The sequence below is a fragment of the Palaemon carinicauda genome, chromosome 19, assembly GCF_036898095.1.
Source record: "Palaemon carinicauda isolate YSFRI2023 chromosome 19, ASM3689809v2, whole genome shotgun sequence".
NCBI classification, from domain to species: Eukaryota; Metazoa; Arthropoda; class Malacostraca; order Decapoda; family Palaemonidae; genus Palaemon; species Palaemon carinicauda.
This window is the reverse complement of record NC_090743.1, coordinates 84,001,706-84,019,281: the sequence shown is the minus strand read 5'-3', so window position 1 is coordinate 84,019,281 and position 17,576 is coordinate 84,001,706. Positions and strand designations below refer to the sequence as shown.

Genomic DNA, 17,576 nt, shown 5'->3' with positions numbered 1-17,576 from the left:
CTGAAATAAAACGACGTCTAATTGAGAAGTATGCCTTGCCTGATGCGAGAAAGGGAGACCTACAAGAAAATTACAAACCCAAAATACGGGAAGGTGAATCCGTTCTTAGTTTTGAAACTCGCATTTTTCGGGATTGCGATTCGTTTGCTACCTGGAGAGCCAATCTCCCAGGTGATAAAAAGGCAATTGCCTGTAAACATATTCGTAGATTGGTAAACCCATATTTATGTGGTTATTTGTTCGATGACAATCGCTCGTTAGCAGACGTAGTGAGTGCGATACAAAACATTTTAGACTGTTTGCCAGAAGAAAAAACGACTGAGAATAACGGGCCCGATTCCGAGAAGTTGGCAGCCATGAGAGGCAGTCAACCCCTGAAGGGGGGTAGAGGAGAACGCAGTCAGCAAATTAAATGTTGGCAGTGTGGGGGTGAGGGGCACCAACGAGTGGAGTACCCCACCCAAAGATCCTCTCGCTGTTACCATTGTCAGGCATACGGTCAGCTATCTCGAGAGTGCTCAGCAAAAAAACGCCCAGGGCGGGCGGGCTGTGGCACGCGCACACCTCCCCTCGCCCAACATCCGAGGAAAAGGAAACAGAGGAAGGGGGAGACGAGGGAGTTCGATTCCCCCCGCATGACATCACAAGCAGTAGCCGAAGAAGCAGCAACGACAGACGTGACAGAGCAGGTACTGGGACCTCCATCGATACCCACGACCTCACCCCGCAGCACTAGGGGGCAGCGGCATTGCAGCTGAGGTCATTGGCCCGTGCCCCATCTCGTAATGGCCGTCTAGGAATGTTAGCAGTTAGGATCGACCTGCAAGATAAATCCATTCAAGCGCTGATTGACACAGGAGCCAGTTTTTCATAGAATGAAAAAAGATTATCATCCAAATCCACTACAGCCAGCGGCATCCATTGTTCTTGTCAAATAAATTAACATAAACCATATAACAATCGTCTCTGAAGTTTACACATAACTTTTTTCTCTTGCCCACCTTGGGAATTCCAGGAATCGATTTTATCTCTAATAATCAAATTTGCATTTTTGGGGGAAAAGATACAATAACAGTACAGTATAAGCAGGAGAGTACATTTTGCCAATAGAAAGTCATGAGAGAATAAGTGCGTGTGTTAGCTCGGAGAGACATTTAAGAAGGGTAACTGCTGTACCTGAGAGAGGAGAAGTGCTGTCTTCCCAGACCCTTACGAGCATATCTGTGACCCCGTGTCGCCCTCTTGCGGAAGGAACCAATTTGGCCCATATGGTTTTAGAGGGATTGACGGAAATAAAAGAGAACATAGCTGATATAACGATAGTTAATTTGTCAAATAAAGTTGTTTTAGGAAGTGATTCTGTGTGTGAATTAGAGTTATGTGAAATTGCTTATAATGGGATGTTGGGAGCCACAACTCCAGCCCGCACAGACGAACACACTCAGAATTTGATTATGCAAGCGCGAAATTTATGTCCATCAGAATATCAGCCTGTAGTTAGTGACATTGTCAATAATTATTCCGATGTAATTGCAATTGGAGATGAGCCACCCGAGAGGATTGATCGATTTCCCACTAGCATTGAAACTGGGCAGGCAGAGCCAATCAGGTCAAGGTCTTATAAGGTACCCATTCATTTCCAGGGACAGATAGAAAGGGAAATTAATAGATTAAGGGAACAAGGGATAATTGAGAAGAGCGAATCCTCCTGGGCTTCTCCAATTGTAGCTGTTAGGAAAAAGGATGGCTCGGTAAGATTGTGTGTTGATTTTAGGAAATTGAATGCAGTCACTAAGGATAATGCGATTCCATAGCCCTCAATCGAAGAATTACTTGTGAAAGTACGGGATAGCAAATATTTTACAACTGTTGATTTAAAGTCTGGATACTATCAAATACCCATTCAGGAAGACAGTAAATGTAAAATGGCATTTATAGCTAATGATCAATTATTTCAGTTTAATTTTTTTCCTTTCGGTGTTAAAAATGCTCCAAGTCATTTTTCTAGAGTAATGATGGCAGTTTTGTCGCCTTTAATTGGCCATAATGTTCTTGTTTATTTAGATGATATCATAATTACAGGGAAAATGGCAGAAGAACATAATAATATTCGTAAAGTTTTAGAAGCATTTCGACGTAATGGTATGAAAATAAATTTGTCAAAGTGCAAATTTTTCTGTAAACAGGTCGAATTTTTAGGTCACATAATAACCCTAGAAGGTATCCAACCCTGCCCCAGTAAAGTAGCGGCTATTAGAGATTTCCCCAGGCCACGTAACTCTAAGGAAGTAGCTGGGTTCCTAGGACTCACGGGTTATTACCGTAAATTCATAAGAGGTTTTGAAGAGATAGCGAGACCCTTAGATGCTTTAAAGAAACAAAAAGTAATAAATTGGGGAGGGGAAGAAGAAAGGGCATTTAACCATTTGAAAGCTGCCTTAACTAGCAATGAATTACTCGCTTATCCTAGATTTGATCGCCCGTTTTTAGTGACAACAGATGCGAGTAGCGTAGCTATTGGTGGCGTAGTTTCTCAACGAGATGATAAAGGCAGAGAGCGACCCATTTGTTTTGCTTCACGGGCATTGAAAGGGGCAGAAAAGAATTATAGTACATTTGATCGAGATGTACCGCCTAGCATTTTAATAATTGTGATAAATTTTCCTTTCATTCCCCTGAAGAAGAGTAATTTCCCAGTAGCCTAGAAAAATCTAATGTCGGTCACTAATACAGTAACTGAAACAGGAGGAATTCCATTAATATAATAGTCGCTGTAGAAATGCTGGATGAAATAAGCCCCCATCCCATAATGTCATAATAGCTAATCATGTTGTCTCCCATATTAACAGATATCACAATGTATCCCCTTAAATTGATTATAAGTTAGTATAGTTTGAAATTTGTAAAGGGATGTATTATGATTACTGCTAACGTGGAAGACAACGTGATTGGTTATGACGTCATCGCGGGAGAGGGTTATTTCGCTCAAAATCATTGTGGCGACTATAGTCATATCAATCATCGGCCTGCACCTGCAAAATTGAAAGCTAATTTCATCCATAATTTATATAACGTAGATAAAGTCTTTATTATAATCACAGAAAATTTATTATAATCACATAAAAATAACATTCTTTTCTAGGGCTAAAGTGAAAGTCATAGGTGCCTTAAAGTAAAATATTTAAAAGTTTGACGGTTTGGAATAATAAAAGAAACATTAGGAAGTTAGATAGCAAGATGCAAGTGGCAAAGGAGTTATAATAGAAGACTAGAGTTAGTGCAGCTGCAGCTAGAGGATGAAGAGTACTCGAAAGTTTTAAAGGCTTAAAGCCCGCTCGTGAATGGCAGAGGCAAGGGACAGTGATATTGCCTTATCAAGCAGGTAAATGCCCTAGAGACAGGCCATATTACATATAATGAGCGCCAAGCCTCCTCTCCACCCAAGCTGGGACCAGGCAAAGGCTGCTCATGACTCTCTATAGGCTCCCCCCATCCTTAGCTCACAAGGATGGTGAGGTTGCAGCAACCAAAGGAACTAACGAGTCTGAGCGGGACTCGAACCCCAGTCTGGCAATGACCAGGCAAGGACGCTGCCTCCAGAGAGCCTACAAAGTAATTATAGACTAAATTGGTGTTTATGTTGTAACAACATTTTATCAGCCTTACAATTTGGCTTTCAATTGGAGCTATCTACCCTTGACTCTCTTTCTAACGTGGAAAATTATATATGCAGAGGTTTTGAATGAAAGCAGATCATAGTAGCCATATTTTTTGACATTCACAAGGTATATAATACTACTTGGAGGCATTAAATAATAAAATCCTCACATGTTAATGGTTTTTGTGGGCTCCTCTGTTTTTATTAGAGGTTTTTTATTAGAAATTTCATTGAGGGAAGAACATTCCAAACTCATATAGAGATTGATTATTCTGAAAGCTACAACTTAGACTGTGGTGTACCCCAGGGTGGTGTTTTGAGTGGGACTCCTTTTGCATTGACAAATAACAACATAGTTGCTCAAATGCCCCAATGAATGCAAAGTAGTCCTGTCGATGACTTTGCAACATACTACTCGTCAACCAGTCTTTGTCACCTACAAAGAATTTTAAACAACTCCATTCGAAAAATAAAAGTTTGGACTGCATTTGTTGGTTTCAGACTTTCTGCAGAAAAAAACATGAGCAATAATGTTTTATAAGCATATTAGATGAAGCAAAACCAAGAAATAAACCTCACATTAGGTAACACTCAAATCAAATTCAAAGATAAGGTGAAATTTTTAGGATTGATATTTGATACCCACCTCAATTGGAAAGCTCATGTATCATATCTAATCCAAATGTATTAGTGCTCTAAACTTTATGATAAAGTTATCTAATACAATAAAAATACAATATAGGGTGCAAAGCGAACAACTTTACTGATGATCTGTAAAGCATTGGTGTTATCAAGTATAGATTATGGTAGCCCAATACATTATATGGATCAGGTTCTGAAGCTAATTAGAAGTCTTTAGATCCAATACACACTTAATGTCTAAGACTAAGTAGTGGAGCATTTAGATCATCCCCAAATATCTCAGTGCTATGTGAAAGTAGAGAACCACCCTTGTCCCTAAATCAAGATTTTGTAACCAAGCAAAGTGCATTAAAGATCCTATCTAGCAATTCTTCAACAAAGAAGCTATTCAACCACAGTGAAATATTTCTAAACAATCTTGAACCACCATCCGCAATAAGAGCAAATACTCATCTTCATCTCTTCGTATGCCCAATGACGCAAAGGGCCACGGTTAGATTTCGCTAGTCATCTCTATTTTGAGCTTTCAATTCATTATTTTTCCATTCATCATCTACTTCACGCTTCATAGTCCTCAGCCTGCATCTTCTAACTCTTCACCTAGTTAAACATTTGGTGAACTAATCTCTCTTGGACAGTGCGAAGAGTATGCCCAAACCATCTCAATCTACCCCTCACCATGATCTCATCTACACATGGCACTTGGATAATCTCTCTTATAGATTCATTTCTATACATTATACATGGTAATAAAATGTCACCTTTTCCCGTTACTCTTGAGAGAAAAACCTATCCACCTCATTTTCAGAAATATAGAAGATTCAGGTTGCTTCTTTGCAATGTTGATGCTAATTTAAGGTTTCTCGCTGCAGTTTCAATTTTTTTTAATACTGCACCACCTATGTAGTATTGTATAGAATTGCAGGACAGTTATAGTTACAAGTCCTTTTTACCATTATTATATAAGGGTAGGGTACTTGACCTGTTTAACAAGGGATTAAGAGCTTATTTTGTTTTAATATCTTTTGTAAATTTTGATGGCAGTAGGCTATTCGTGAGCATATCTTTTTAGATAAGCGCATTAAGCTTGAATATTATTAATGCTAACGGAATTAAAATTTCAGATGGTGTTTGATGTAGAGGTGTTGATCCCTGAAACCTTGAGAAGGATGTATATGGTGAGCAAGAAATGTGTGCTTCCAAATGCAAAGCATGGATGTTTGTCGCGGTACTTTGGCGATTTCAAACTGATAAAAGGATTTGAATTTTTGGAGAATGGAGAAGATGTGAGTTGTCCAATTTTTCAGTTTTTTTCTTCTAAAGTTTGTTATTGGTTCCATGAAAATAATTACATTGCATTTTTCTAATAAGTATGTGCATGTAATCTCCACATTATATTATCATTAATATGAATAATGGTTTTGCCTTATACACTGTTCAAGACATAAATTAAGGTAACTGCTTTGTTACAGAACATTATTTACCATACAATTCAAGACTTGGTAAAACATTAAACCAAAACTTGATTTTCCTTGATTATTTGCAATTACATTGTATACTTTTTACAGTCATGAGTTTGATGTGTAGTAATTTGACAATTGTTTTTTTGTTTACCCATTTCTGAAGTTTGAAGTGGGTATAAAGGAATATTTATCATCCCATGTGGTGAGTTACACTATATATTTGATGTTATAACTACTGTGCCTGCCATTAACATTTATGCTTGTCCCTAACATTTACGCTTGTCCCTTAGCTTCACAGTCTGTCTCCATATTTCCTAGGGTATTGTACTTAATTACAATTATGAACCTTAAAGTTTTTAAAGGTATTTTTTATTTTTTTGTAGCAGTAGTAGCACATACTTATGAAGTTTACGTTTGTATTAGGGTGTTGAATGTACCATGGCAACAATTTAATATTGATTACATTAGTTAAAGTCAATAGTGTTATGTAACAGAATTGTAGTACTGTAGTTCCCTCCAAAAAGGGTAGTTCTGCTTGGTACTGCTAAAATGAATGAAACAAATTTAGGAGTCCTCTCTTAGTATTTAGTACCTTATAACTATTTTAGAAATTAATTTATTATATATCCAGTAGCAGGAAATGCCATAAACATACTATACTGTATTGTAGCAAATCCTATTGTAGATTCAGTACTATACGTAGTCCTCATACTGCCTTAAATCAGACCATTCCAAAAGAACTATTCAGTTTATGGTGCTAGTTATTATGCAGATTAGATACTTTTGAGTGATGAAAATTTTCAACAGGATTTTCTGCTCTTTTGTAACATTTTATTTTTCGGTGATAGAAATTTTCAACAAGATCTTCTGTAACATTTTTAAAAACTTTATAAAACAGCTGACTATATTTGATGAAGCTTCTTTCTTTGGTTTTCTATTGCATTGGAATATATTACAGTCCACATAAATTGGATTTTAGATATCTATAATATGTTGCTCTTTTTTCAGCTTGTAAAAATCTTCCTTTGATTTGAAAACTTTAAAATTAAAAAAAAACTTTATTTCAAATTTTTATTAAGCAACCTCCATATATAAGACTCCAATAACATGCAGTATCAAATAAATAAATTGTATGAAAAGAAATAGAAATAAAAATTGAAATAAAATATTTTTTCTGAACAGTAAAATAAAAATTTAAATAAAATATTTTCTGAACAGTATTAACATTAAAACAGATCTTTAATGTATAAACTATAAAAGGAGACTTCTGTCAGTCTGTTCAACATGACAAATTTGTAGGCATTTTGTATTTTTCCTACCTATACAAACCTTAGCTATTTATTAGGGATTTTACTTTGGCGTAGCTGAAATGACGAGCCATTAAAATTTAGCAAGCCTTAACTACCCACAGCGCTAGTTAGCGGGGGTAGGGGGAGGGTAGCTTGCTACTGCCCCCCCCCCCCTCACACACCTGTGATTGAGCTCACTTTACTTGGAGGTAGGACTTCAAGGGGGGATAGGGCTGGCAGGCAAATTTGTATAAATAGCTAAGGTTTGTATAGTTAGGAAAAATACAAATTATCTACAAATTTGTCATTTGTTCCGTAACTGGAATACAAACCACGCTATTTATTAGGGGCGACTCACACATATGGAAGGGTGGACGTCCCCGCCAATTTGGCTTTTTGGCTTTACCCGGGGGCTCCATATCTGAGTATGTCAGTACTCAAAAAGAAGGAGTCCCTGCACCTCACTAAAACCTTGCTACGCAAGGTCCACAGCCTACGCAAGCTGTGTTTTGAGGTACAGTCTATAGAAGTGTGACCGTCCAAGTAAAGTTATTCAGAGTCTTTAGAAGGAAAAACTGTGTAACCAAGACTTCCCCAATACCACCTCGCTACGGTATGGGGACGCAACAGTATTAGTCTTAATACTAGGTACACAAGGGAGCATGGTTTACCTTCAGTGGTTTGAGGTCAGCTGTGCAGAGAACCCAGGATGCTGCTTTCCCCAAGAGAGGGGGGGATGAAGAAAAGAATAAGAGCCAGACAAACCTTTTCATTTACGCAGACTAAAACTGGGTAACAATGCCCTCAACCTTCTGCTACTTGTCCAAGAAGGAGCTTGAGGTCTTAAACCAGCTGTTGTGCAGCCACCACAGGCCCGATAGGGAATGTATTGAGTCTCCTGTGGGTCACGTCTTGCAGGTAGTGGGATGTGAATGTGGTCTGAGGTTTCCACACCCCAGCTTGAAAAACCTGCGTCACTGAGAAGTTTCTCTTGAATGCTAGGGACGTAGCTATGCAACTGACATCATGAGATCTGGGGCGACGTGAAGGAGGAGGGTCTAGATTTCGATGCATGGTCTATGACCTTGCGAATCCATGCTGAGATGATGTTCTTGGTGATCCTCCTCTTGGTCCTTCCTGTGCTGACGAACAGTGCAAGCACACGGGGACAGGCTATGGCTATTCTCTTGAGATACAGCCTCAAACTCCTCACTGGGCAGAGTAAGAGATGGCCTGGGTCATCTGGTACAGAACGAAAACTAGAAATCCGGAAGGAGTCAAATCGTGGATCCGCTACTCCCGGATTCTGAGTCTTAGCAATAAACTCAGGGATGAAGCTGTACATTACCTCTCCCCATCCCCTTGAATGGCCAATGTCGTATGAGAGACCATGAAGTTCACCAACTCGTTTGCTCTAAGCCAAAGCTAGCAGGAACACCGTCTTCCAAGTTAGGTGGCGATCTGTTGCCTGGCCTAAGGGTTCATAGGGAGGTCTCTTAAGAGACCTGAGAACTCGAACCACGTTCCATGTGGGAGATCTCACTTCAGAGTGAGGGCAGGTAAGTTCATAACTCTGTATGAGTAAGGAAAGTTCTAGGGATGAGGAAATGTCCATTCCTTTCAGTCTAAAGGCGAGGCTTAAGTCTGAGCGATAGCCTTTTACCGCCGAGACTGACAGGTGCATTTCCTCACACAAATACACGAGGAACTCCGCTATTGCTGGAATAGTGGCATCAAGAGGAGACATACCCCTTCCATGACACCGACCACAGAAGACTTTCCACTTTGCCTGGTAGACTGCTGCTGATGACTTTCGCAGGTATCCAGACATCCAAATCACAACTTGTTGTGAAAATCTTCTCTCAGAGAGGAGATGCTGGATAGTCTCCAGGCGTGAAGTCATAGCGAAGCTACAGCTTTGTGGAATATGTTGCCATGTGGTTGTTTGAGTAGATCGTTTCGTGGAGGGAGTTCTCTTGGGGGCTCCGTTAGGAGTTGCAGAAGGTTCGGAAACCATTCTGCGTGATGCCATATGCTATGAGGTCACTGAAAGATTGACCAATGTTCTGGCCTTGTTGAGTACCCTCCTCATCAGACAGAACGGGGGAAAGGCGTAAATATCGATGTTGTGTCACCGTTATTGGAATGCATCTTGCCAGAAAGCCTTGTGGTCTGGAACTGGGGAACAATACAACAGGAGCCTTAAGTTCAGGGCCATTGCAAAGAGGTCCACTGGCAGAGAACCCCACAAAGTCAGGACTTTGTTGGCTACTAGATGATCCAAAGACCACTCGGTACTTACTATCTGAGATGCTCTGCTCAGGTTGTCGGCAAGCACATTCCTTTTGCCCGGAATGATGCGTGCCGATAGTGGTATCAAGTGGATCTCTGACCATCTCAGTATCTCTACTGCTAGATGGGATAGGTGCTGCGAAAAAGTACCTCCTTGCTTATTGATGTAAGCTACTGCTGTGGTGTCGCTCATCGCCACCACTGAGTGGCCCGCCAGGAATTGTTGGAACTGTTGAAGGGCCAGAAAGACAGCCTTCATCTCTAGGAGATTTATGTGGAGGTACTCCCCTGACTCTGACCAGAGGCCTGAGGTCGTGTGGTGCAGCACGTGGGCCCCCACCTTTATTTCGAACCATCTGAGAACAGCATCAAATCCGAGGGGAAGACGAAAAGATCCACTACCTTTCGAAGATTCTCGTCCGCCACCCACCACTTGAGGTCCGTCAGTTCCGCTGATCTCGTGGGGATCCGGATGTCCGAGGAATCGTGAGTCTGATTCCACCGGGACTTGAGTCGCCACTGGAGGGATCTCATTCTGAGGCAACCATTGGGAACTAGACGGGCCAGTGATGAAAGTGAAAGGTGACCGAGAAGACATAACCACGTTTGGGCTGGAAGTTCTTCTCGTCTGAGAAAAGGTCTTGCGACCTTTATCAGCCTTGTTATCCTGTCGTCTGATGGGAAGGCTTTGTGGAGATTGGTGTCTATAATCATGCCTTGGTATACCAGTCTCTGTGCAGGGAGCAGGGATGACTTCTCAAGATTTACCATCATCCCCAGATCTTGGCAAAGTCTCAGAAGTTTGTCACGGTGTTGAAGAATGGTTGACACCAAGTCTGCTAGGGTTAGCCAGTCGTCCAGGTAGCGGAAGAGACGGATGCCAATCCTGTGTGCCCAAGATGATATTAAGGCAAACAGTCTGGTGAAAACTTGACGTGCTGTGGAAAGACCGAAGCACAGCCATTTGAACTGGTAATTCCTGTTGTCTAGGCTGAATCTTAAGTACTTCCTTGAAGACGGATGGACTGGGTTCTGGAATACGCGTCCTTTAGGTCCAGTGTACACATGAAGTCCTGAGGTCTGACCGCTAGTCTGACCGTGTCTGCCGTCTCCATGCTGAACGGAATTTGTTTAACAAACTTGTTCAGGGCTGAGAGGTCGATAATTGATCTCCAGCCTCCAGACGCCTTTTTTACAAGAAAGATTTGACTGAAGAAGCCTGGGGACCCGTCGAGGACCTCTTGGAGAACGCCCTTCTTCAACAGGATCTGGACTTCTGCCCGAAGGGCGTGCCCCCTTGCCAATCCCATGGCAAGGGAGTCTATTGAAACTGGATTCCTGGTCAGGAGAGGGAGAGATGTTATGAACGGGATGTGATATCCTAGACGAATCACGCAGATTGTCCAGGGATCACCCCTGAGTTGCTTCCACCTGTCTGAGCAACTTGGTAGGCATCCCCTCACTGGTGGAGACGCAGGTGGAGTGCCTATCCTAGCGTTTGCAGCCCTTGGCTGCTTTCTCTAGGATTTTTCTTCCCCTGGAGGACTTTTTGCCTTTCTTGTCCTTGACAGGAAAGGCCTTATTAGACACTACTGTCTTCGCTGCAGATTTCGTCGATGTGGTCTTGGTTGGACGGGACTGCTGAGGTGCTGGAGGTTTATAGGGCTTGAATGTTAAAGCCCCATGGTGGAGGAAGTCTTGATGAGACTTCCTCCACCTCTAAGCAGCAAGTTCCATTTTCCTTAGGCTCAAAAAGGTGGGCTCCCTCTAAAGAAGAATGTCTGACCCTATTTATCTCGAGGCTGCAGACCTGTTGGTGGAACCTCTTAGACACCGCATCTCGACGTTTTAAGATGGTGTTTGCCCACAAGTTTGAAACTTGGTGGGCAAGAAACTCGATCATGCAAGTGCCTGAGAGAAGGAAGGTCTCCATTGCCTTCCTGGTACGTTCCTTGGAGAGATCCTCTGATCGTACCAGTATTCCCAAGGTCCCTAACCAGATATCCAGCCACGAAGTAGCCTGCATCACATACTTTGTGACCTTTTCCTTGTTAAGGACTTCGGCCGCCAAGAAAGAGACCTGCCAGCTGGAGAGTCTCTCAGAGAGATCCCCCTGGTTAGTTCTTTCAGAGAGTGGTGAAGTGGAAGAGCTGGACTGGGCTCCTCCAGGATCTCAAAGTACCTCCTCTGGTGTACACGAGTAAGTGGGAGGAGCTTGTTTGTAGAGCCGAAGACACGGTCTAAGACCGTGTCTTTGCCCTCCCGAGGGGTTATCTCTGGGTCGGAAAACCCATTGAGAACCCTCATAAGAGTCAGGACCTGCCAGAATGCATGTTTTGACTCCTGTTGCTCTCCTGATGTCGGACTTGTAACGAAGTTTCCATCTTCCATCATCAAGAGTTCTTCTCGGGGTGGGTCACAGAAATCCCTTGAGTGGCTGGCTGTCTCCATCCTTATAGTCCTGGCAGAGGACTTTGGCAGGGTCTTGGAGTCTTTGGACTTCTTCCGAGAAAGGAGGTAAGACTCCAACATCGAAGGCCTGGATATTGTGTCCCTCCTGATCTCTTACGATGGGGAACTCTCAGGGTGAAGGAAGGTTTCCTCCAACAATGGAATGGAGGAGAGCCTTTCCTCACGCAACTCCCTTGGTAAAGGGGGATGGGAGAGTATCCCTGGGAAGATACTGGAGGGACTAGCCTTGATGGCCTGCGCAGAGTCAGTTTCACCCTTGGGGAAGTGACCGCGTCGGAAACTCCTCTTTTCCTCTTCAATGTGGTAGAGGAAGCCATGGTTCTGTGTTGCGAGTCCAGAGCTATAGGCTGCTCTGACGAGCGGCCGGACAGGGCAGGATTGAATGCATGTGTTACAGCTCTGACTAGGGCACTGAACCAAGGCTGCTGACTGACTGAAGCACTGTCAGACAGATCCCCTGAAGGGAAAGGGACCAAAGGTTCCTAACGGGGAGTCACCATAATAGGTGGGTCCACCTTAGAAGGCAATTTCGGGATCCTGAACCCCTCTGCCGAAGCCTGTTTCCCTTTTCCTTAAGGGTGTGCTGAAATGCATTTGAGGGGAGGGAAATGAGGCGACGGTGACCTGGCCGGGTGTAGTTCCTGTGTACGTGCCCGTGCGGGCGCAGGAGCATATTGGCGTGCATGCGGGCGAAAAGTTGGCACGCAGGTGATAGCTGGCACATAGGTGAGGGCTGGCGCATGGGCGAGCGTTGGCTTGCGCGCATGGACGAGTGGTAGCACACGGGCGAGAGCTGGCGTGCGGGCTGGAGCTGGGGTGAGGCCGAGTATTGGCAGGGGCGTACGGGCGATCGCCGGACGCGCATTCGCTGGTGTGTGCGCGTAGGTGAGTGCTGGATTGCGTGTGTTGTTTGCATGCGCGTAGGCGTGTGATGGTGTGTGCACACAGGCGAGTGATGGCGCGCCGGTAAACGCTGGTGCACAGGAGAGATTTGGCACGCAGAAGAGTGCTGGCACACAGGAGAGCGCTGGCGCATAGGTGCGTTCAAGCGCGGGAGAGTGCTGGCGCATAGGAGATCGTGGGCACGTATGAGATTGCTGACGCGCAGGAGATCGTGGGTGCGCAGGAGAGTGCAAGCGCGCAGGAGGGCGCTGGCGCGTGGGTGACCGTGGGCACAGGAGAATGTTGGCGCGTATACAGGTGACGGGGCGCGCCAAAGCGTTGTAGCGCGCTGACGAGCATGCAGGTGATGACAAGCTTCTGGTGAGCGCTGATGTCCTGTAGGAAGTTGGCGAGCTGCAGGGTGATGGCGCGCGGCTGCGCACTTCGGTAGGGCCTCAAGAGGCTTTACCGGGAACGGTGATGGAAGGTCAGCAGATCTGATGGATCAGGTCAGGAACTGGGGTGTGCCCTTTGCAAGGGTGAGCATCCACCGATGGGGATCGCGAACGATCCGCAAAGAGGTCCAGGACCGAAGTCGGGGGACTAGTAGCAGGTCCAGTGACGGTCGAAGGTCGAGGGTCAGATGACTGCATCGGAGGCTCCTCTGCAGGGGAAGGCTGTGGCGACAAAGCAGAAGAGTCGAAAAGGCTCCTCTTCACCATTGGTGAAGGGAGACCTCCGAGGGGAAGTGGAGGGCGAGCTTTACGATGAAGGTGCCCTCTAGGGGGCGTTGGATCAGCAAGCTGACCGTACACCGCAGCAGTCCTCCGAAGAGGAGTCTCTATGAGTGAACTTTCCCGAGGGGGAGAAACACTCGCAGGAGAGACGGACGTTGGACTTAGTTTCCCCCTCAAAGGATGTTCAGGAACGGGGGAAACTAAGTCGGCAGCAACCCCTGGAGAATCTGGAGGGGCAGAGGAGTTGGATGACATCAAGGGTGACACCTCTGACACTACAACGTCGACAAGGGCCAGAGGATCTACCTCTGACGGCGACGATGACTGCTGAACAGTAGCACCCTTACGGATGATCTGCAGCAATGCGTCCTTGGAGGGCGGACCCGACAGCCCCAAGGACGAACAAACCTGTAACAAAGGGGTTAGTGACAAGGCCTCATCCGGGGGGAGAGGTGGGGCCGCTTCGCTAGGAGAAGCAACACCATCTCTCGAGGACCGAGGTTGGCCGACATTAACTTGGTCTACGCTACTACTCGACGGTCTCTCGTAAGAGACCGAACGAGTAGGAGCTTCGGAGGAGGGTCGGGAGACGGAAGAAGAGGCCTTGGGTTTTCCTCCCTTCGAAGGAGAAATATCCTGCTTAGACTTCTTCCTCCACTGTTGCCCAAACCACTCCCACTGGGAGAAAGACCACTCCCTACACTCATTACACTTTTTTTCACTATCACACCGTTGACCTTTGCATATAGGACAAAGGGTGTGAGGATCTGTCTCCACCGCCGACATTAATGTTCCACAAGGGCGGCCGGAGAGTCCAGGGCAGGTGCGCATGGTAGCAGAAGTCAACTTCACAAACACACACTAGAGAAAAGAAAAAGCAAAAAAACAGATTAATGGCTGCCAAATAATGCGCAGGATGAAGAGCGGCAACGTCCGTTTACCATCTGAGCCAAAAGCAAAGTGAGCTCAATCACAGTTGTGTGATGGGGGCCCGGTAGCAAGCTACCCTCCCACTACCCTGTTAATTAGCGCTGTGGGCAGTTAACCCTCGCTAAATTTTAATGGCTCGTCATTTCAGCTACGCCAAAAGTAAAACCCCTAATAAATAGCGTGATTTGTATTCCAGTTACGGAACAAATAAAAAACATTTGCTGCAAGTTTGAACTTTTGAAGTTCTACTGATTCAACCACCCTATTAGGGAGATCATTCCACAACTTGGTCATAGCTGAAATAAAACTTCTAGAATACTGTGTGGTATTGAGCCTCATGATGGAGAAGGTCTGACTATTAAAATTAACTGCATACCTAGTATTACGAACAGTGTGGTACAGTCCGGGAAGATCTGAATGTAAAGAATGGTCAGAATTTTGGAAAACCTCGTGCAATATACATAACGAACTAATTGAATGACTGTGCCAGAGATTTATATCTAGATCTGGAATAAGAAATTGAATTAACCTTTGTGATTTCTCTGACAACATTACTGGTGTTCCTATATGAAGTTAAATTTTAATAAATTTAAATGGTCCTTCAATAGCTATTGGTAAGGGATAATGTATGCAAGATCAGTGTTTTATATTAAAGTTTGCAAGAAAAATCTGAAGTTTTATATCTAGATAAATGAGTGAAAAATCTTTTAAGTTTTATATCTATATAAATGTAACCCAAGCTTTAATATTTTATTGTAATAAATTTTAAGGTATAATGTTCACCTTGAAAATCATAAATATGATTAAAAAAGGCTCATCAAATTAATTTTTAAAAAGTGGGTATCAAAAACATTTGTTACTATACCACTTAAGGGGGCCTGCTGGCTATTGCCATTTTTTAATGAAAGGACTTTTGACATTCATACTACTTAATAAGGTAACTTAGGACATCTCCAAACTGCATAGGTATTTTGGCTCTGACTTTCGGTTTTGCTACGCCAGGGCGATTTATCCTGAAAATTGGTGTTTTTCAAATTCTATCTCCTCCCTTGATAATTATTACTAAGATCTGGGATTACAACCCTATATAGACCTCCAATAATATGAAGAGTTTTTTTCCTGAAAGTAATTTTTTTTTTCCAGATATGAATTTTTTCATTATGGTAAAAATCAGGGAAGAAATTAAGAAAAAAAATATAAAACCAAAATAGGAAAAAAGGGCTTCCTTTCTTTGTTTTATAATGTATTTTCAAGATATATACCAAATTTCAATGCTATACTGTGTCCTTAAAACTAAGGGAGACTATTGAATTTGAAGGTTAATAAGTTTAGTTTTGAGATACGGGCGTTCAAAGTTTTTATTTGTATTTTGACAAAGAGAGTATTAATAAATCATGATTGTTAGGAATTTTATGTTCCTTTTTGGATATTGATGAGCAAAAACAAAGTTATTTATCATAATTTACTCAAACGAAGATCCTTTTGCTCAATATCTTGCTTCTTTTGCTTGTCAGGCAAGGCCGTCACTTCCCATTCCACACAACTAAAACACACTCACTCACTCACTCTCTCCCTTTCTCTCTCTCTTAAAAGCTTAAAATATTCTATTTAGTTTCGGAAGCATTATTGCTTTCCAGAAAATTACGATTATTAAATAGTTATTTGTGTTTTAATAAAACATTTATGTACTTTTCTTTTAAATTCTGGAAGTATATATTATCAATAATTATTTTGGGTGCCATGATCAGTATTTTATCAATCAGCTGATGCACATAAGAATCAATAACAAAAAGTATTGTGATTACAATTTCTTAACTTATTCAGAACATATACTATATATAGTTAACATAGTATTATATAAGCACTGATGTGTTATAATCTATCATAATTTTCATATAATATATTTACAACTCATTACAGTATTAGTTCCCTCTGTTATTTGATGTTATGATGCCAGAAAACTTCAAATCATTCATATATATTCTCTCTCTCTCTCTCTCTCTCTCTCTCTCTCTCTCTCTCTCTCTCTCTCTCTCTCTCACACAGAGTGTAGTTAGATATATTACATTTTACTGTAAATATTAGGTAAAGCAAGCAATAAAATAGCCTACTGAAAATTACATTGTACACTTGGACTTGGACATCAGAAATGGATCACATCGGTATTGATGTGATCCATTTCAGATACGCTACCACAATATTTGTTTGTAAATTAGTACCGTAATGTACTGTAGGGTAAAGTACAGTATATAGTACTGTATAACAGTAAATAAATTTGATTTAGAATATGGAATGGTTTACTTTACTGTACATACAAGAAGACTAATTATCACGATAAAACATTGCACATAGCCATACATCTACATACGTCCCCAAAATCTGTGTGTGTGTGTGTGTGTGTAAATGAAAAATTTGTGTCTTTGCAAAGTCTCTATTGAGGCCTTATAAATATCGTGCATCGGCAACATGAATGCAACTCCGATTAACGTTATGTGATTCAACTCGGTACAAATTAATGACATATGACATTTTCAAATAAAACTGTTGAATTTTTATTAAGCTCATTGGAAAATGATAGAACAAGTAATAATAGTTTCTTTTAATAAATATGAAATATCCTTCGGTAGCATGCCTCACTAATAAGGGAGTTGTTTAATCCAGGAGGTTAACTTCGGACTATGCAGCGTTGGCGTGTGGGTGTTTGGAGGGGCTGGAGGTCTGTAGGGCCGTGACATCAGGGCCCTATAAAGGAGGGAGTCGGTGTTGGACTTCTTCCACCTCTCTGCAGGTGGAAGAAGATGAAGGAACCCTCCAGGGAGGAGTTCCTGAGCCTAGCGATCTCGGCATTTGAGACCTGCTGGTGGAATCTCTCGGCCACCGCATCCCTTCACTTCAATATGGTATTGGTCCACAGGTTCACTACCTGTTGAGCTAGAAACTCAATGTTGCAGGTGCCGGAGACAAGGAAGGTCTCCATAGCCTTCCTGGTTCTTTCCTTAGAAAAATCTTTGGTCTGTACCAGGATTCCCACAGATTCCAACCAAAGATCCAGCCACGAAGTCGCCTGCATTGCATGCTTTGCGACCTTCTCTAGGTTCACAATCTCTGATGCTGAGAACGTGACCTGACGGGAAAAGAGCTTCTCTAGCGAGACTCCCTTAGTCAGTTCTTCAAGTGAGCAGTGAAGAGAGACAGTTGAGCAAGGCTCATC

At 42.8% G+C, this 17,576-nt stretch overlaps 1 protein-coding gene across 7 annotated transcripts in view; it reads left to right on the top strand.

Annotated features, from left to right (window-relative positions):
- The window catches only part of LOC137658700 (transient receptor potential cation channel subfamily A member 1 homolog), a 351,715-nt gene that overhangs the window by 315,710 nt on the left and 18,429 nt on the right, over positions 1–17,576 (top strand). For all 7 annotated transcript variants that reach the window (XM_068393691.1, XM_068393693.1, XM_068393692.1 and 4 more), the window contains 2 exons: positions 5,425–5,586; positions 5,927–5,965. In XM_068393691.1, coding sequence (XP_068249792.1) covers positions 5,425–5,586; positions 5,927–5,965 — 201 coding nt within the window. The remainder of the gene's footprint in view (positions 1–5,424; positions 5,587–5,926; positions 5,966–17,576) is intronic.